Source organism: Elaeis guineensis, chromosome 8, assembly GCF_000442705.2.
Source record: "Elaeis guineensis isolate ETL-2024a chromosome 8, EG11, whole genome shotgun sequence".
Classification (NCBI taxonomy): Eukaryota; Viridiplantae; Streptophyta; class Magnoliopsida; order Arecales; family Arecaceae; genus Elaeis; species Elaeis guineensis.
In genome coordinates this window covers 131,676,298-131,696,386 of record NC_026000.2, presented here as the reverse complement: position 1 = coordinate 131,696,386, position 20,089 = coordinate 131,676,298, and the positions used below count along the sequence as shown (strand labels likewise).

Here is a 20,089-nt window from a genome sequence, read left to right as displayed (position 1 = left end):
GGTTCACATATGCACCGACTAGGTATCTGGACAAAACAAGCGTATTGATTAATTTAAGCACATGTAATACATAATATGTATCCGTGTTAATTTCAATCTTGCACTATATCAGGATAATTCAGTTAGATAAATTAATTGAAAAGCAACAGCTGCTACAAAAAGAAATAAAGCTAATATTTCTACAAATCTCAAATCCGTAGGTCTGTTACTCCTAATTTAGTACTTTAGCTGAACATGAAAGAGCTGAGCTAATTTTAACTAAAGCTCGTTGACCCTGAAGCCCAACTCGTGACGTCCGGCTCGCTCTCTCGCTCGCTCGTTTTGACCGGCCTTCGCCGCTCCACGGGGATATCGTATCCTCGCGCGAGCTCGTGGACTCACGGCGCCCGGATAATTTCCGCCTCTCTCTCTCTCTCTCTCTCTCTCTCTCTCTCTCCCCCAAACTTACCTCCCACATTGCTCCCCGCGTCGCGCGGGGTTTCTCTTCCGATCAGCTCCTCTCTTCCCTCCTATCTCTCCCTCCCTCTTTCTCGGAACGCTAACCCTAACCCTAATTCTTGATCTCAGTTTCCCTCCTCGGCTCGCCCTTTACTTTCTCCTATTTGGAGGGAGGAATCCGATCCACCTCCTCCTCTCCGTCCTTCCTCTCTTTCGGACGCGCGTGGGCGTCATTCTGAGATCTTTTATGTCGCCCGATACCTCGTCGGTGGAGTTCTGATGGCTTCCCGAGGATTCCGATTCTGGAACCGCCCGCTCCGCCATCGAGGAGGTTGCTGTTGATTAGGAAAGCAAAGGTTCGTCGTGATTTCGACATATAAATTTTAGGTTTTCGTCATTTGATGAACAAAAGAGCCCTGCAGAGAAAGAGAGAAGAAAGCGAAAACCCCTACTTCTTTCTTGCAGGCGATAGCTATATGGAGATCATGGAAGAAACTTTTATATCCTGATTTGGTTTTGTGTTAAATACTGGAAATCTTTTGTAATAAGATATGTTGCATCTTATTTCAGCCCTTCCCATTACGTTGGAGGTTTAAGCTGACAGTTGGAGGGAGTTTGGTTGGTGAATCGGAGGTTGTTTCTGGAGAAGAACTTGATGGCAAGGTCAGTTCCAAATTTCTTTTTACAAGATGGACATTATCCTGCTATTTCTTGCGTCCTGTCATTCTGGAATGGATATAAGAATAATGCGAAGTCAAGAATCGTCAGCAAGTTGGTTGCTATTTCATCATGTGGAATCAAACATGAGTTTTAAAAACTAGCTTGTTTATGTTGAAAGTGGTAGTTGGCCAGACATTTTATAGTTATGTTGAAGGCAAGCTGTTTCCATGACCGCTATGTAATCTTTCTTTCATTTTTTTTTTTTTTTTGGTGATAAGGCGGAGCAATCATAGTCTAGTAACTCTAGTATGACTACAATAAAAAAGTCAAAAAATAAAATATCATGAAAAGAAATAGGGGTGCTCTGGGCATCGGTCTACAAAATCTTGCTCGAATCCTCTGCAACAAAGGAGGCAATCCAATCAGCAGGACTATTCGCCTCCTGGTAAAAATGCCTTCTTTTCAAGCATTGAAAAAAAAAAAAAAAAAGAAAAAGAAGAAGGAGAAGACATTTTTCAATCTAAACTTTGTTCTTCTGCTCAGTAGATGGTTCTTCCTTTTCATTGTCCTTTATGTATTACCAGTTTCTCTATCCCAATCATGTTTGCTTGTGAAGACCATGGAAGTGGATATATTAGTACGTTATGGAAAGAACTTCTTAACTCTGGAGTGAGAGGAAGATGAAACAACGAACAGTGTCATAGCCTCAAAGAACGATTTGTCTCTTGTTTGAGTGCAAAGTCACCGTTGTCAAGATTTTAATCAGTATGATTTTGTTTTATATAGTGGCGCCATTTGCCTTTATACTGTTCTGTCAATTGATTGTTTATGGTGCCATTGTGTGCTAGCGTTCATTTGTTTTGGGTGTTATCTTTGTTGATTTTTCTTTTTACCCACAAATCTTTGGTTTCATTCTTTTGAGCCTACCCCAAAACATGAGGGAGCTTCTTGAATGATGGAAGGGATTGTCCAATGGTATCTCCCAACTAGGGGGATCTCCTGCTCAGAAAGACAGCGGAAGGAGGAGATTAGGTTTCTCTTGATTCTGCAATTTCTATTTTTCTAGAATAACTTGAATCATCTTAGAAATGATTCATCTTATCCCAAAAATTAGACACAAGAGAAACCTCAAGCTGGACCCATCATAATGAATTTCTCTCCTTCATTCTCATCCACAAATTGACCATTCCACCTTCCAAATAGGGCAAAAGGCATGTATGTCACTTCTGCTTTTCTAAAATTTATTCTCAACCACTTTCTTTGAAGTTTTTTTTTTCTTTTCTGTTTTTTCCCCCTTAAGCACTTCTTCATATCCATTAAAACATTTATTGAAGAAGCACATGGTTGAAAAATTAGTGCAATTGGGTTTTATCAGGTACTGATTGGACTTAACCTAGTGCTGACTTGGATTGTATTTGGGTTTACTTGTTGTTCACTTGTTGCTGACTTTGAATAAAAAGTTAGTCAACCTGCATATCATATTTGAAAACCAAGGTGTTTTCCTCGATTTTGTAAAGCTTCAACATGTCTTCTAGGATTTATGATTTCAGCATGTTGCTTCCTGAACTTTATGGAACAAAATTAGAAGACTGTTTTCTTTGTCAGAGAATTCAACACCCTACCTTCTAATGAAATAGGAGAATGTTTCAGTTTCACCTTGCTCTAGACACTTCAAAAATCCCATCACATCACACGAACTGGTTTTCTCTCCAGATCATTGATCCAATTTATCCTGTATCTAATTTCTCCAAATTTTGCAAGGATACCACCAATAGATTGTTGGATTTCTTCAATCTGAATTTTTATATAGACTATAGAGTTCATGCATTTTTTCCAGGATCTTCTTTCAGCTAGCCAGTATAAAAGTCTTAAAACTAATCTGAGATCTGATTGACAGCAAGAATCTAATCTAGCATGGGAATGCAGAGAAGAAACTGCAAACAAATCAATTAATAATCTCTATAATAGCTGGCAAGCAAGACTTTCAATATGTTAAAATAATTAGTGACCTTACCCTACTGGGATTCACAAACTAAGAAATAAAAGTCACTTGATCGACTGTCAATAAGATTCCTAAAACAAGAAATAAATTCTAGCCAAAAGGATTGTTAAAATGAGAAATAAACCATACTCATTTCAATGTCATCTCCATTATTTTCTTCAACTTGTGCTATTCATGTACTTGCATATTGACTGTTGCTTGGGGTATATTTTTGATGCCGAACCAAAATAGAAGAAGAGGAAGAAGACAGATGATAGAACAAAGGTAAGAGAAGAAATTTAGGACGAGCGATCAGAGAAGATAGGTAGGAAATTCTGTAAATTATTTCAATTCTCAATCAATCAAACATCCCAATGATATCTTACAAGCTTGTATTTATAGGTTTAAAATTCTCAATTGGAAAGTAGCAAAATTAAGCAACACATTTTAACAAAACAAGAAATATCCAAAATAAATATAGAATACTGTAAATAAGAAAAATTAAATCAAATCAAATCAGCAAATTAAGAAAATTCTAATCAAATCAAGATTTCAAATCAAATCAGTAATTTAAGAAAATCCTAATCAAATCTGTATTTGCGCCCATGCTTAGTGTAAACGCGTAAGGATGGCTTAAGATTTCCATCATTTCTCTCCGATTGAAAAGAACTTGACTCTAACGAGTTATGATATTAGTATGACTCCAAAAGATCAGGATCGAGACGACGAAACTTCTCCTCAGTAATCCAAGTAGCATTAGAGATAGACATCCCTTCCAGTGCACTAGGTAGTGCTGGAATCCACAATGTGTCGAACCAACAATCTCATTCTCAATAACACTCTCAATCTACTCTCGGGCTGACCGATGAACCAGTGGAAGCTTATAGATAGGTGTAGAAGAAGTTCGACCTCCACCTATAGGAATACCTGTAAACACTTTGAAAGGCTCGAAAGTACCTCGATAAGAAAATAAATTCTCCACATTAGAAACATGACTAATAGTCATATAAGAAGGTAAATCAAGCAAATAAGCATTAGATCTCAATTTACGAATGATACGAAAAGGTCTAGAGACTAGCATGCAATTTCTTGAAAGAATGTTTAAGGTAGCGCTTAGGACGTACATGCACCATTACATAATCATCCTCATTAAAATCCTGATTTTTGTGGTGAACATCAGTAATAAGTTTATAAATCTCATTGCTCATTGCAATCTTACGCTTGATTTCAGCGTGAAGATCTCGAATATAGTGAGCAAAGGACTCTACAGATTCAGAAGGAAGAAAATCATGGGGTAAGGGCACAAGGTCAATGGGTTGGCGAGGGGCTAAACCATGGACAATCTGAAAAAGAGATTTACCAGTGAACTTATTAATAGAGTTGTTATAGGCAAACTCAGCAGCAGATAACAAGTCCCAGTTTCTTATTTTTTTTTCATAAGGCATCTAAGCAAATCCTCTGGATTATGATTAACAACGTCAATCTGTCCATTAGTCTGGGGATGGAAAGCAGATGAAAACTTCAATATTATCCCAAATAACGTCTAAAGTGTCTTCCAAAATAGCTAACAAACTTGACATCCCTATCAGACACTATGGAAGAAGGTAAGCCATACGGTCGAACAATCTTGCGGAAGAACAACTTAGCGACATGTGAGGTGTCAGTTGTCTTCACACAAGGTATGAAATGGGCCATCTTGAAAAATCTATCCACAACAACTAAGATGGAATCATGACATCTAACAGTCCTAGGCAATTCGAGAATAAAGTCCATGCTAAGATCTTGCTAAGGTGTGTGTGGAACAGAAGATGGTATGTACAAACTAGTGTTTGTTTTTCTAGCCTTAGCTAACTGATAAGTGCGACAATGGGACACAATCCGAATAACATCTTTCTTTAAAAAAGGTCAATAAAATCAATCCTCTGACATGGCTATAGTCTTATCACATCCAAAATGACCAACGAGACCACTAGCATGCAACTTCCAAACAATAAAATCTCTAAATGAAGTGTAAAGAATGTATAGCCTAAAACCTCTAAATATATAACCATCTTTGATGAGAGAATCTACATGGTCACGATGATTACCATTGATGATCTCATGGTATATAAGTCCAAAATTAGGACAAGTGGTGTGCATATTCTTCAATCTCTCAAACACTACCACCTCAGTACTCATAGTATGCGAGAGATGTACCATCTGACTAAGTGCATCAGATGGCTTGTTCTCAACCCTTGGATGATGGTTAAGGATAAATGTGTACTTTTGGAGGAACTCAGTCCATCGGGCATGCCTGGCACTCAACTTTTTCTATGAGTATAGGTACTTTGAGTGCATGATGGTTAGAGTACAACACAAATTCTTGAGGTAATAAGTAGTACCTTAGAGACAACACAATATTATAAAACTTCTTGTCATAGGTGGAATACCTCTGTTTAGCTTTATTGAGTTTTTCGTTGAAATATGCGACTGGATGTCCATCTTGACTCAAAACACCTCTAATGCCTACTCAAGATGCATCACAAGCAACCTCAAAGAGTTTAAAAAAGTCAGGATGACTCAGAACAGGTGCCTCAATCATCTTTTGTAGAATCTCTCTAAAGGCTGTGCATGCAGTGTCAGTCCATTTGAACTCTCCTTTCTTCATGCTATCAATGATGGGAGTCATAATGGTACTAAAATTTTTAATGAATCATCTATAAAAGGTGGCTAACTCATGAAAACTACGAATCTTAGAAAGAGTCTTTGGTTCGGGCCACTCTCTAATAGCTCTCACTTTCTCAGGGTCAGCTGAAATGCCTTGTGCCGTGATGAATGCTAAGAAGAGAACTTGAGTCTGCATGAAAATGTATTTTTTGAGATTGACATATAACTTTTCTACTCTTAATGTCAAAAAAACCGAATGAATGTGACTCAAAATGCTCTTCTTTGGTTTCATTATAGCTCAGGATATCAAAATATACCACCAAGAATCTGTTTATAAATGGCTTTAAAATCTGAGTCATAATCCTCATGAAAGTGCTAGAAGCATTATATCAAGATTCGTGGACTTGATACCAGAATCCGTGCCGGCTGATCGGTAGTATGAATCGGTACGGGTCTGTACCGGATCAGACTAACACGAACTGACACACGTAAAGGAAGTGAATGGAGAGGAGGAAAAAAGAGAGAGAAATAGAGAGGGGGAAAAAGAAAAGAAGAGATAGCCGTCGGGCAGCCTCTGACTGGCTGTCAGACGGTGCACTCCACACGTGCAGCATCACTGGTGTGAAACAGGGACGATGCCCCTGTTTCACAGATATTTTTTTTAAAAAAATCCGAAAAAGTATAAAGCTGGCAAACCATTTGTCGACTTCACTATTTTTTATTTTTTAAAAAACAACTCAAAAAGTGAACTCAGCAATGGATTTGTCGGTTTTATTTAAGTGAAGTCGGCAAATTGATTGCTGGCTTCACCATTCATCGCTATTTTTAAAAAAACACAAAGAAGGAACAAGGACTGTCGCCCTTGTTCCACGGCCGCGGCTCCGTCCATGTGGTTTCCGCCATCCTGTGGCCACGGTGGTCATCTAGCAAACTCCAACGGCCCCTCCAACGGCTGCGCTTCCTTTCGGTACGTCGCTCTCCCTCTTTCTTTCTCTCTTTCTCTTTGTCGCTTGTTTAAAAGTTCTATCGGATAACAGTTGAGCCACAGAGGCTTTTGCGGCCCTCCAACAGCTATAGCGGGCCACTGTCGGCCTTCGACGGTGTCTGTTCTCTCACTCTCTTCCTCTCTTTCCCTCTCCCTCTCCTTCCCTTTTCCTCTCCCTCCTTCGGTATACCATTTTTTCCGATCGAACCGTCTTGATTCCCAGTCTGTCTGACTCGATACAGGGTGTATCGATCAGTTCAGGTCGGTACGGAATTTCTTGCATTAGATAATCCAAAGGGCACAACTAACCACTCATTCAACCAATCTTGGTTTTTGAAGGCTGTCTTCCACTCATCTCTTGGTCTAATCCAGACTGGTGGTATCCCTGGCATAGGTCAATCTTGGTGAACCATTTAGCCTTGACCAAAAAGTCCAGCATGTCTTCCAACCTAGGGATGGAAAACTTCTACTTGATGGTAATCTTATTGATAGCCTGGCTATCAATCTACATTCGTCAAGAGCCATCCTTTTTAGGAGTCAAGAGAGCAGGAACAATACAGAGACTAAGACTAGGCTGAACAAAGTCTTTCTTCAAAAGGCTATCAACTTGCCGATTGATCTCTATCATTTCTTTGGGCTTCATCCTATAAAAAGGCAAATTAGGCAGCTGGGATCCTGGGACCAGATTAAAGGCATGCTGTATATCCCTTATAGATGGTAGCTCACTAAGAAGTTCCTCAGGTGTCACATCTTTAAATTTATGCAACAACTAGTTGACCTTTGGAGGAAGGTCAACTCGTAACTGAGATGACCCTTGTAAAACCTCTTTGGCTATTAAAGCTAAAACGTCTGACTTTTTGTCTTCTTTCTCAAATTCACTGAGTCAAAAGATAGAGGCATTTCTTTCCAACTCGCTGAGGAGAGGAAAAACTCGAAGCATGTGCATTAGAAGGAGAACTTGAAGCATGTGAAGAGGTAATGGGTGTTGGAGTCCGAGGTGCTATCTTCTTATCCAACTTAGAGGGTTTGGTGGGTTGAAGCCATATGGTTTTACCTTTAAACCTCAACACATAAGTGTTATCTCGCCCATAATGAGTGACATTTAGATCATATAATCAAGGTTGACCTAACAAGACATGGGATACATCCATAGGAAGGATGTCATATTAGATTTTATCCGAGTGATCATCCATCTGTAGGGAAACCAAACATCGTTCAGTAACTGGTACGGAAGTCCTGTCAATCCTTGCCACTATGAATGGTTGGGGGTGTGGTTCAAACTACAACTTAGCTTTCCAAGAGTTGACTTTAAAAGCACATTCATACAACTCCCTCCATCAGTAATGACTTTGCACACTGCATCCCCACATTTTATATAAATGTGAAAAATGCAAGTGCGCTTCCATTCATCTGTGCTCATTGAGATAGACAAAATACACCTCACGATCCTACAAAATTTGTCATCACTACTTTGTCCTTCCTCGTCATCCTCGTACTCGAAGACATGCTTATCAAAATCTTGGATGTCATCCTCAGCTGATAGGTTTTCAGTGTCATGATCTAAAATCAGAGTACGATGAGAACATCGGGCTGTGATATGACCCTTATCATGATAGTTATGGCACTCAATGTCAGAGATATTATAGTGAGGGTTGGTAACACTGGCATCTCTATCCTGATATGCTGAGGTCCTCTGAGTGAGACTGTTACTTCCCTTAGAAGCAACGAGGCCAAAGAAAGGATTTCTAGTGACTCTAGATTGAGATGACTCCCCGGTTTGAGAAGTTGTGCACCTCTGAGTGGGCATCTTGTGAAACTTTTCAATTTTTAAGGCCTTGTGATAGGCCTCCTCAAGAGAATCAGATGAATAAAGGCTAACCTCTCTTTTAATTTTTGGCCTCAGTCCAGTGATAAATTGAGTGACTAACATCCATGGTTGCTCGTCGATATCACATCTGGTGAGTTGCTCCTCAAACTTAGACAAGTATTCAGTTATACTGGAAGATAGTTGTCTAAGCATGAGTATTTGTTCCATCTCTATAATATGTGGGGATATACTTATCTCTCGATTTCTCTGTCATTTCAACTTAAGAGTTTGTAGAATCTCGTCATAGACGTACTAGGTTCATCTGCACTCCATGCCAATACCGCTTGGCAGAGCCAACGAGCTTGCTGACTATCGGTCATATCATACCACTCCAAGAAATCCTCCATATTTGCTAATCAGTCTAAGAAGATATTGGGATCTAGTTTGCCATTAAAACTAGGGGCCTCAATCTTTATCCTCTTAGTGATATCCCTTGAATTATCAGGATATTATCCCTACTAATTGTGGTGGTATCGAGGAGGGGAGTGCCTTTGCGGTCTCTCGTGATTTCCATCATGGTGCCTAGCATGAAAATTTCGAGGCTTGGGATAGGCTCCTACATCATCCTCTAGATAAGGTTCATCCTCTTCTACGTGTCTTAACTCAGGCGGGAGTCATCTGTGATAGGCAACTTGAGGGTGATTTGTAGCAAGGGCAAATCTCCTCCTAATGTATCGTGCCCCCCCCCCCCCCCAAATAATAGGAGTCCCAACATGGTGCAATGGAAGAATAGGAGTAGGTAGCAAGCTTGAGTTAGTATCTCAAGTCCCTATGGGGTTATGTCTATTACTTATGCTACCAACATGCTCAACATTCAGGGAAACTGGAGAGCTACCCTCAGGATGATGTTTACCTAAAGCAACTTGTAATTAGGAAAATTGTTTAATCATCTCTTCTCGAAATTAGTCTATGGATGTTAGGAATGTATCAACTTTATGTTCAAGAGTGTTGACCCGCTTGTCCAATGCGTCTTGGGGTCGGAGAGGTTTCGAATGGTAATGGTGATTTCAATCTCAGCAATGTATGGTTTGAGAAGTTTGAGTGAAAAAGATGAATGCTGGTTTTTGAACTCAAATTGCAACGAGTAATGATCCTCCAACTGCTATGTTATTCTTGCAAAAAAATCATGAAATTAATGACTGCAACTATGTGAAGTGATATGTGAGAAGTTAATTATTTTTATGCAAGAAAATAGAATGAAGAAATTCTAAAAATCTAAGTGAATATGGTGCAAGCAAGCAGGATTTTGAATAAAAGGAAAGGCAAATAGGTTTTAGTGGTTTACTTGGACTCCTTTGCTATTTTTTGCTAGTTTACCAATTAATATGGAACTAGTTACAGATTTTAAGTATGGAGAAAGCGTACCTTGTGTCCGAGTTTCTAAAGACCCAAAAGTGCGTACTTGAAAGAGATTGATGAAGTTACAAAATTCTCAGAATGGACAGCAAATAGATTCTCTCTCTTTTCTTGGTCCGGTTGGATTCGAATCTGGAGATTTAAACTAGGTTGGATTCGGATCTGGTTGCAAGTACAGATTTGGACTTGAGTTCGGATTAGCCTTAGGAGCAATGGCGATAGCAGAGAGAGAAGAGTGTGGGCCTTTCGGATGCAACAAGAGTCGAAGAATGGCGATGATGAAGATAAGTCGATGATCAGCGGTGGAGGCTTGGATTCTGGTGACGAAGGATGGAAACCTTCCGAAATTGATGATGGCGATGGTGAGGGCTATTGACGATTCCAGTGGCGGCAAGGGTTCCAAAGTTCTGTGGCAGCAATGGTGGTGAGTTATTTATGTGAAGCAAACAACGATTGTGGATCGCGGTTTTGCTCTGATACCAATTGACGCCGAACCAAAACAGAAGAAGAGGAAGAAAACAGATGATAGGGAAGAGAAGAAATTTAGGATGAACAATCAAAGAAGATATGCAGAAACTTTTGTAAATTACTTCAATTCTCAATCAATCAAACGTCTCAATGATATGTTACAAGCCTGTATTTATAGGCTTACAATCTCACGATTGGAAAGTAGCAAAATTAAGCAACACATCTTAACAAAATAAGGAAATACCCAAAATAAATATAGAATCCTGTAAATAAGGATAGTCAAATCAAATTAAATTAGCAAATTAAGAAAATCCTAATCAAATAGGGATTTCAAATCAAATCAACAATTTAAGGAAATCTAATCAAATCTGGATTTGTGCCAATGTCTAGTGTAAATGTGTAAGGGCAACTTAGGATTTCCATCAATTTCTTATTCTTTGGGTCCTATTGGTAGTCAATTAAGTGGCCATTTTACTTCTTGATTTGGGAAATTTAATTGGGGCATGTCTGATAACTAGCTAAACCTATTAAAGGTCTGAGTCAAGGTATGCTGAACCGGTACCGCCGGCTGTATCGGCCGACCGACGGTACGGTTTCGTATCGTACCGTACCGAACCGACGAAGACAACCCGAACCGGAAGAAGAAAAAGAGAGAAAGAGAGAGAAATAGAGAAAGAGGAGGAAGAAAGAAAAAGATGGAGGAGCCGGTGGGGCTGCTGGACGGCCTCCGGCTGGCCGTCGGAGGGCGCAGTCCTTGCGCGCGGCGCCACGGGCGTGAAACAGGGGCGTTGCCCCTGTTTTGCGATTTTTTTAAAAAAGATAGTTTTAAGTGAAGCCGGCAAATAGTTTGCCGGCTTCATGATTTTTATTTTTTTTTAAAAAAATTCATTAAGTCGGCAACTGCATTGCCGACTTCATGAGTTTAAAATAAAAAAAAATCGAAACAGACCATCTGTTTTGAAAAAGAAGAAAGGGGCGGAGCCGCGGAGGGGCTTCGCCTGCGCCACCGCCCTCAGGCCGTCGGCGTCAGCTTGCCAGCCATCGAGGGCCTCGCGACGGAGGCGCCGTCCGTCCAGTAGGTCCCTCCCCCCTCCGAGCGCTCTCTCTCTCTCTTTCTCATTCTCTTGAAAGCCCTATTAGGCGATATGGGGCTCGGAAGTCCTCCGACAACCGCAGTCGGCCACCGCCGGCCTCCGGCGGCTCCCACCTCCCTCCCTCTCCTTCTCTCTCTCTCTTTCTCACTTTCTCTCTTTTTTCCTTCCATACCGCCGGTGTACCGAATTTATCGGCCAAATCATGCCGGTTCCCCGCCGGTTCGGTACGATACGGGGTGTACCGGCCGGTTTGGCACGGTATGGCAAACGCTGGTTTGAATAACCGGCTTTTTCAGATATTATTATTGACTAGTACACAGTTTTTATGTTGGAGTGATTTTCTCTGACCCAGGCCTTCTCATTTCTTATTCTCTTGTTTTTCCCTTACTTTTCTTCTCATTCTTTCTTCTACTCTTCCACCTTATTTTTTTCAGCATTTCTGTGCTAAATGACCCCCACTGGTTCATAGATTCTTGCAGATGTTTAAATCTGGCAGCAGTTCTGACTGCTGACACTGTTCTTCACTAGCAGATGAAAGGAGCTCCGCAAAAACGAAATTCAGATAAATATTTGAGTCTAAAATGTTGATTCATGAATAATTCCTAACACCCCAGGTTTATGTCAGCTGTTCAAGTACGCTCTTATTCTTTACTACCACTCTGCATCGCAGACATAATCCATTCCATATCTCTCCTCCATCAACCAGCCAGATATAATTCTACCAGGATCATCTGAACACCAACATGATGTATAATTTTCTTCCATGCCAACTCATCTTTTTGTATGATCTTGTATGCTCTCAGCACATAATACACTACAGCTGGCCTCAACATCATCTGAAAGTTATAGATTACATATTTTTAAAACTATTTCTTGGTAATCAAAAGTGAAATGACCTCTTGATTTTGGTCTGAACTGAATTCTATTCTGAATTATATTGGAGAAAGCTCCTAGGTTTCTTCGGTGTTGTAGTGAATCTCCTCAATTTTGGATGAAGACATGAAATCACAAGGTAGCCTATACCTTACTACATATAGCAGTTCAACTTCATAAAAGTTAAACAAGACCATGCACACCATAGGGTCCACTTGACTAAAGTAGCTTCTTCCCCCTTAACTATAGAGCAAGTCTCAGGTTTTCTTGACTGAAGGAAGTCCATATTTGAGGTAAAGTTTGTTTGAGTTTCTAATTTGATCCATGGAGTCCTAATTGTTTGCTCTCTTGGTTCTTAACAACTTCATATCAAGTTCAAATTTCATTACACTGTTGTTCTTTGATCACATGAACTTGATTAATCGACTATGGTGATTTAAGAAATAAAAATTTGACACAGGTTCTGATAAATAAATATAAACACCTTTTCTGGCACCATGATCTGTAATTTTATACTTCATGAAATTAATCTTTGTGTAGGTGCCCTGTCTTCATCTCTGGGCTCTGACTGCTAAACCTTTGTCCTTAAAATACTGACACAGACTGCTTTACGAAGAAAATGATACAACTCTCACTTTAATGCCCTTTGTTTAATCTAACTGATTAGATTGAGGTGGCATCAGGAAGATCAGATCCTACCAAGCTAATAATGATAATGCAACCTCCATACATCATGGTTCAGATCTCTAATTTTAGCAAAGCATATCCTGGATAGAACCCGTTGCACATCTCTGTTCTTCTCATTAGCCATTTGTCACTTTGCCAAGATTAGTCAGGCACGGTGACCAGTCCAATAGCAGTAATTATGGTTAAATGTGGTGTTATTTCTATCATCACCACCAGCCAGTGCAGAATCAATTTTGATTTTCAAATATTTAATCACAATCTACGGCATTCAAAACGCTTAAAAACATACAATTTTGTGTTTAATAGATTTTTTTTTTTTTACCTTTGCATGATTGAAAACAGAATGGACTGTAGAGAGTGTATGGTAAGACATCCAAGTTGAGAATGCGCTCTGACTCTGTTGATCACCATCAACACATCTTGTGTTATTTTGTTTATCTATTTATTGGGATGTTAACAAGGTATGATAACATAATGGACGTATCATTTTACTTGTATGGTAACTTACTGTATTTTTCTGGTGCAAGTTAGTAATTATATTCACACATTCTTAAAGTTCTATGATATGGTGCTAATATCCTTTCTATAATTGCAGGTTTTTGGCTTTTGGAATGATCAAGAGGATTGGGTATTCTTTTCGAGTGGATCCAAAACCCCGCTGTTCAGCCTGTTCTACAATTCACAATCATAGATCACCTTTTACAGATGATTTATCTATATCATGCAGAGCCTTTTCACAGTACAAGTTTTCTAGTAGACAAAATACTTCGTTTACACTCTATAAAGCTAAAGAAAACTTAAATGAGATCAGCCATGTGAAGAAGCTAGCATTCCTTTCAGCCAGCAGTTCCGTGAGACATCATGCCCAAGTTGCTTGGAAAAGGCTTTCCATGATATGCTTTTATAGAGGAATTGCCTCTCCATCAGTCAGTAGGATTTCTTGTGCCATGAGCTTGGCTGTTTGTAGATCTCATTTAGTTCCCAGTGTCCTTGCATTTATTGCTGGAGAGATGGCATGGAGTAAGACAGCATGGGCAGATGGGGAGTACATTCCATCTAGGAATTCCCTTTACACACGAGCACAAGATGGCCATGTTTATCTCACTTCTTTAATTTTTTCAATTTTTGAGTGTTTTATTTTATTTCTAAGAGCAGTCTATTTGGCAATTCTATTCTCGCCTATGATGGTAATGGCTCCATTTGCAGAGAGTTTTGGCATGCAGTATAGGAAAACATGGCTCCATCTTGTGCATCGTACTTTAGAAAGAGCAGGTCCTGCATTTATAAAATGGGGTCAGTGGGCAGCTACACGCCCAGATCTCTTCCCTGGTGATCTTTGTGCTGAGTTGACAAAGCTCCACAGCAAAGCACCTGCGCATAGCTTTGCCTACACAAAGAAAATCGTTGAAAAAGCATTCAGTCGCAAGCTCACTGATGTTTTCGAGAATTTTGAGGAGGAACCTGTGGCATCAGGAAGTGTTGCCCAGGTACATCGAGCTTTCTTGAGATTTCGATATCCTGGTCAACAGGTCAAGCGTGTTGTAGTTGCTGTAAAAGTGAGACATCCTGGTGTTGGCGAGTCAATTAGGAGGGATTTCACGATCATTAATGTGCTGGCCAAAATCTCTATGTTCATTCCTGCATTAAAGTGGTTGCGCCTGGATGAAAGTGTGCAACAGTTCGCGGTTTTCATGATGTCTCAAGTTGATCTTGCTAGGGAAGCTGCCCATTTGAGCCGTTTCATTTACAACTTCCGCAGGTGGAAGGATGTTTCTTTCCCAAAGCCTCTTTATCCACTAGTGCATCCTGCTGTTTTGGTGGAGACATATGAGCATGGAGAAAGTGTTTCTCATTATGTTGATGAGCTTGAAGGACATGATCGACTTAAAAGTGCTCTTGCTCACATCGGGACCCATGCACTCCTGAAGATGCTTCTGGTATATTTTTATTTACTTTTATTAAGATTTTTCTTATATCTTTTCAATTAGAAAGTGAAGTCATAGATTTAACTGGAGATACATGCATATCATGCTTTGTATAAATAGTTCTGGGAAAGCCTTTTTGGTGCCTTTTGGTTTAAAATTGTGCTTCATAGCTGATCTATCTTAATGGTATAAGGCCTAGTTTCTGCCTTCCCTTCCTAGAAATAAGTTTACCTATCAAAGAGCAATTTAGCTTGAAAGCTTCTTATACCTGTCACATTCTTTATGAAATTTCAAATTGAAATTGTGAAGGGCTTGCCTTGTAAGCACATCATAAGGAAGGCTTACAAAAAGTGTAAGGCATGCAATCTCATTTTAACACATTAATCATACGACCATAGGATTATTACCTTTAACTATATTTCTGTCAATCTTTCAGCATGCTTCCCTTTCAACTGAACTCTTTGCATATTTGTACTTTTCATGTTTTCTGCACCAGGGACAACATTTTTTTATGCTGAATCCTCTTTTTGACTTGATGGATATCGTAAAATAGGGGTATCCATCTTCTGTGTTATCGCAGATTTCTGAATTGCCATTTTTCTTCAGGTGGACAATTTTGTACATGCGGATATGCATCCTGGCAATATCCTCGTTCGAGTATCTCAATCCAAGCGTACAAATAAAGGGCTCTTTAAGTCAAGGCCTCATGTCGTTTTCCTTGATGTAGGCATGACTGCTGAGCTTTCCAGCAATGATCGTGTAAATTTGTTGGACTTCTTCAAGGCTGTTGCTCTTAGAGATGGCCGTACTGCAGCAGAGTGCACCCTGAGGTTATCAAAACAACAAAATTGTCCAAATCCAAAGGCTTTTGTAGAGGTACTGGTTGATTATAACCTAGTTTCATTAGGGGCATGAAATTCATCTCCTGTAATAGTGCTTTATATACCATTCTTTTATCAGTTTGATACTGGCCATTTATGTACTTTGGCTCTTTTTATTCCACTTAATTTTCATAAACCTGTAGAAACATGGGATTTATTTGATTAATTAAATTAATTTGAAAATTATTAATGTACTAGAGTCAATTTGCTTGTCAATAAAGAAACTATGTGGGACCATGTGGTTACCTTTAGAGAGTACATTGAACATATGAAGTGATATTATATTGTCTAAGGCATTTGGAGTATAGATAGATATGAGATATTATCATCTGAATTCTTTCTCAGTAGAACTACTCTGCCATTCGCTAAAGAACCTGAACTATTATCACTTGACAAGCGCATAAATAATGAAATTTGATTCAAGCAAAGTTATCTGCAAAAGAATCCTAGTCACACTGACTCTTATGTTGCAGTAATTTGTCTTCAACCACCCCAACCTGTAACACTAACACCTTTTCATTTTGAATCATCTTGTTGTAGTGATCATAAAAAATAGAATGCACTGATTACCTTATCTTTCGAAACCTTTTATTTCTAGTTCAACTCACCCTATTCTAGCAACAAATCATCTGAACTTTGAGACTGAGACTTTTCCTTTCCAAGATGCCCACTTTAAGAGGCCCATCTACTTTAAGATACCACCACAGATGCATTATTTTAATGATACGATATAATAGTATTAATATACTGCATGTCATTTATCATTGTTATATAATGCATTACATTATGAATATATGACTTAGTGTTTCTATATAATATTAGTGTAGTGTCATATTGTCATATTGATATATTAAATATTAATATAGTGTTTATTATACTAATAGAAGGGATGTGCGCTTGAAGAGGATGAGATGGGTGGGAGGTCAGACTAACCAGAGAGGCTGCAAGTGCAATTACAACCAAATTTGCAGCAAAAGGGCCAAAAGTTGCAAGGATGAGATGGGTGGGAGGTCAGACTAACCAGAGAGGCTGCAAGTGCAATTACAACCAAATTTGCAGCAAAAGGGCCAAAAGTTGCAAGTCAGTTGCTTGCAATTGAAGTGGCTTCCAGGCAACCAGAAGTTTGCAAGTGTGCACCGGCAAGCCACTTGAAGCAAATTGACTTGCAACTTGCCTAATTGCAGGTCAGAAAACACCACCTTAGTTTCATGTACATGAACAATAACAAAACCCTTTAGAAGATATGTTCCTATGTCATTGATCTATGGTACACAATACATATGACCTTTCCATCACAGCTTGTTAGTCCTAATTTTACAACTCATCTACTTTAACAATGTCATCCATGCAATGCTTGTATTCTGTGCCTCCACACTCTATATAATCGCACATCAATGTCATTGCCTTCAAAAAATTTCCTCTGAGTTTTTACCATTAATCATTGTTTACCTGACCACTTAGAGAAGGTGCTTTCTTTATAGTTGATTTTGTAGGGTTTGTTTTGGGGGGGGGGGTGTGGGGGGTGTTAAGGTGTGGGGATCTGAGACTGAGTACCAGGCATGTCACTCGGTATTGAGTAGAAATGGCTTGTACCGACTAGTGTTGGTTGGATGCATGTTGATACGACTCGGTGTCATGTAGTACCAAGTCAAAAGGGAATTCTAATGCATTTTCTTTTTCTTTTTTGTGTTTTGGCATGGCTTGACATATGTGTCAGTACAGCATGGTTATGCGCATGCTATGCTGATCAATAGCTGTTATTCCCCATGCCTATGGCACTCAACTTCTTGATTTAGATAGCATCCTTGTTTCTTTGTCATTAACCAATACTACAGTCTGCAGATGAAATGCGAAAGAGATTTGATATATATTGCTTTTATGAGTTGTCATCTTCTACGGCATCACTTTCTTACTGTGCATATGTGTGCATGCATGTGTGTGAAATTAGTCCTGTTTTGAGACTTATCTTCAGTTATGCTGTGAGCAGGAAGTGGAGAAGTCGTTCACCTTTTGGGGAACTGCTGAAGGTGAATCTGTTCACCCAGCTGAGTGCATGCACCAATTGCTTGAGCAAGTCCGACGCCATAAAGTCAACATCGACGGCAATGTTTGCACTGTAATGGTCACAACTTTGGTTCTTGAGGTAATCTCTTTTGTTAAGGTCATTTGCATCATTGGTGGTTAATGTCTATCTGGGCTTGTCTTTCTATCTAGGATATCTAGTATTTATGAATTTCAATTTCTGAAAAAAGTGATGCAATAACCAAATAATTCCAGCATCAAATGATCTGTATGGAACCTTCTTTAACATGACTGTTTCCTAACACCTGAATTAATTGCATTAGGTAGACTTTGTTTTAAGTGAGCTTTTTTTATCATCAGATTTCAAATGTCTCTTTTCTGAGATCCTGTTTTAGGCGAGCTTTTTAATTACAGTGTTCAAAATTTTTCTTTTACAGAATCCAATTCGGTGTCTGTGCCTTCACACACATTGGGAAGTTGAGATGACCTAGCTAACACCTTGCATTTAATAGTTTTGTGGTTCATATAATTCTATTAGTTCCATACCCATAAATCATTAGTTTTATTGAGTTTTACTTTGTGTGATCATATCTTACATACAAACTAGTTACATACCACAAGAGGCTATACAATTGAGCACTATTTTGGCATTTCAGTTTTATCTGAAAAGGACTTCTAAAACATATTTGATATATATTTGTCTCTTATAGGACCTGGTATTGTTTAAATGGTTCTAAGTTCTCCAACGATTTCATTGCTTATACCAATTGGCACCAGCTCTTTTTTGTCAGGCAAAGAGGGTGAAAATGTTAGGCTGCTCAACTGTGACTTGGAGGTCACGAGTATGAAACACGGAAATAGCTTCTTGGCACATGGGGATGAGGCTGCATATTATTTGACCCTCCCCAGACCCCGCAATGGCGGGAGCCTCGTGCAGTAGACTGCCCTTTTTCTTTGCTGTCATGCATATACCAAGCTGAAATAGTATATAGATAAAATGAATGTAATTTTGGTTCTCAAACTTGGGTCTGTGAATGTTTTGGTTTTTTTAATCTAGTTTCAGGCATTGGGCTCCTCTTCAAGGCATAAGAAGACATGTTTCAATTGATTTGATATTTCTCTGACCGATGAACTGGAAATTTGTTGGTTTTTCTCACAATTAGAAATTTCTCCAGGACAGATTTAATTAAATTGTAGGTTTTCTTTTTTTTTTTTTGTAGGGCTGGCAGCGTAAGCTGGATCCGGATTATGATGTGATGCAGACGCTACAGACGTTATTATTCAGGTCTGACTGGGCACAGTCTCTTTTATATACAATTGAAGGACTTATGGCTCCTTAGGAAAAAAGGGGTTCCCTTACAGTCTGTTTCTTTACGTCCAAAAAATTTTGACAGCATAAAGCCAATGTACAAGTTTATCTTGATATGATTTTGTGGAAGTTTCCTTTCTGGCAAAATTTTTTCCCTTGTATTTTTCGTAGTTGCTTTCCCCAATTTATTCCTTTTTGCTGTGCTCAGGATGAGTGGGACAATAAAATGGAATAAAATATACAAAAGCCTGATTTCTGCATATCATATACTTCTCTTAAGTTATATTGTTTTTCATCAAGAGTTATCCTCATATGGTTTCTTTACCAATTGGCTTTCTAACTCTGACTATTGTAAGACCATATGATTAGCATTGAATGGTATCAAGGATTGCAGTATCTTTAGATGTGCTGCGTAGTCTATTTTGCTTCCCTCTATTTTTATTTTTTTGGGGATTCGTCACTTAGGAGTATGGTCACAAGTTATTCTTTCTCCAAAAAGGAAAAAGAAAAATTACTTATTTTTTTTCTCAGTTTGCTTTTGCTTTGCCAAGGACCATCTCATAGAACCTGTTGGTCGGTGAGAACTTGTTCTTCTCCTAGCTTCATGCATATGGTAGCTTTGTCAGCATGCCTTTATCAGAATAGATGACTTAGCAGCCACAATCTTTTTCACATGTGAATTTCTATGAATTCACTTAGCTTATCATCATCTTGTAAGTTTAGCTGTTCAGTTCATTTTTATCTACTAGACTGACATCCTTTTGCAGAGCTCTAGATAGGCTGGTCAGATCAGTGAAAGGGTCCTATTTCTAATTCTAGGATGGAATGTAAATCATATTCTTGTCTGGTTTGTTATTTTTGTTTTCTTTTGTTTCCTTTCTGTCCCTGTGTCTTAAA

At 39.1% G+C, this 20,089-nt stretch overlaps 1 protein-coding gene across 6 annotated transcripts; it reads left to right on the top strand.

Annotated features, from left to right (window-relative positions):
• The first annotated feature begins 336 nt into the window (after nucleotides 1-336).
• Nucleotides 337-19,452, top strand: LOC105049606 (uncharacterized). 6 transcript variants are annotated; one of them, XM_073261759.1, is made up of 6 exons: nucleotides 337-794; nucleotides 1,009-1,101; nucleotides 13,651-14,992; nucleotides 15,587-15,856; nucleotides 16,749-16,783; nucleotides 16,872-17,040. In XM_073261759.1, exons 2-6 carry the CDS (start codon nucleotides 1,094-1,096, stop codon nucleotides 16,879-16,881), a joined length of 1,665 nt encoding a protein of 554 aa, XP_073117860.1. In that variant the 5' UTR covers nucleotides 337-794; nucleotides 1,009-1,093; the 3' UTR covers nucleotides 16,882-17,040. The 6 variants fall into 6 exon arrangements, with proteins under 6 accessions (XP_073117860.1, XP_073117858.1, XP_073117859.1 ...); XM_073261757.1 differs by having other exon boundaries at nucleotides 16,746-16,783; XM_010929316.4 differs by lacking the exons at nucleotides 16,749-16,783; nucleotides 16,872-17,040 and adding exons at nucleotides 17,849-18,004; nucleotides 18,675-18,991 and having other exon boundaries at nucleotides 344-794.
• Nucleotides 19,453-20,089: the final 637 nt, after the last annotated feature.

Bases quoted from the DNA above. Each gene is read 5' to 3' on its own strand.
- LOC105049606 (XM_010929315.4), top strand. The intron at 14,993-15,586 runs GTATATTTTTAT...ATTTTTCTTCAG, and splicing joins CACTCCTGAAGATGCTTCTG to GTGGACAATTTTGTACATGC. The intron at 15,857-17,848 runs GTACTGGTTGAT...TGCTGTGAGCAG, and splicing joins ATCCAAAGGCTTTTGTAGAG to GAAGTGGAGAAGTCGTTCAC.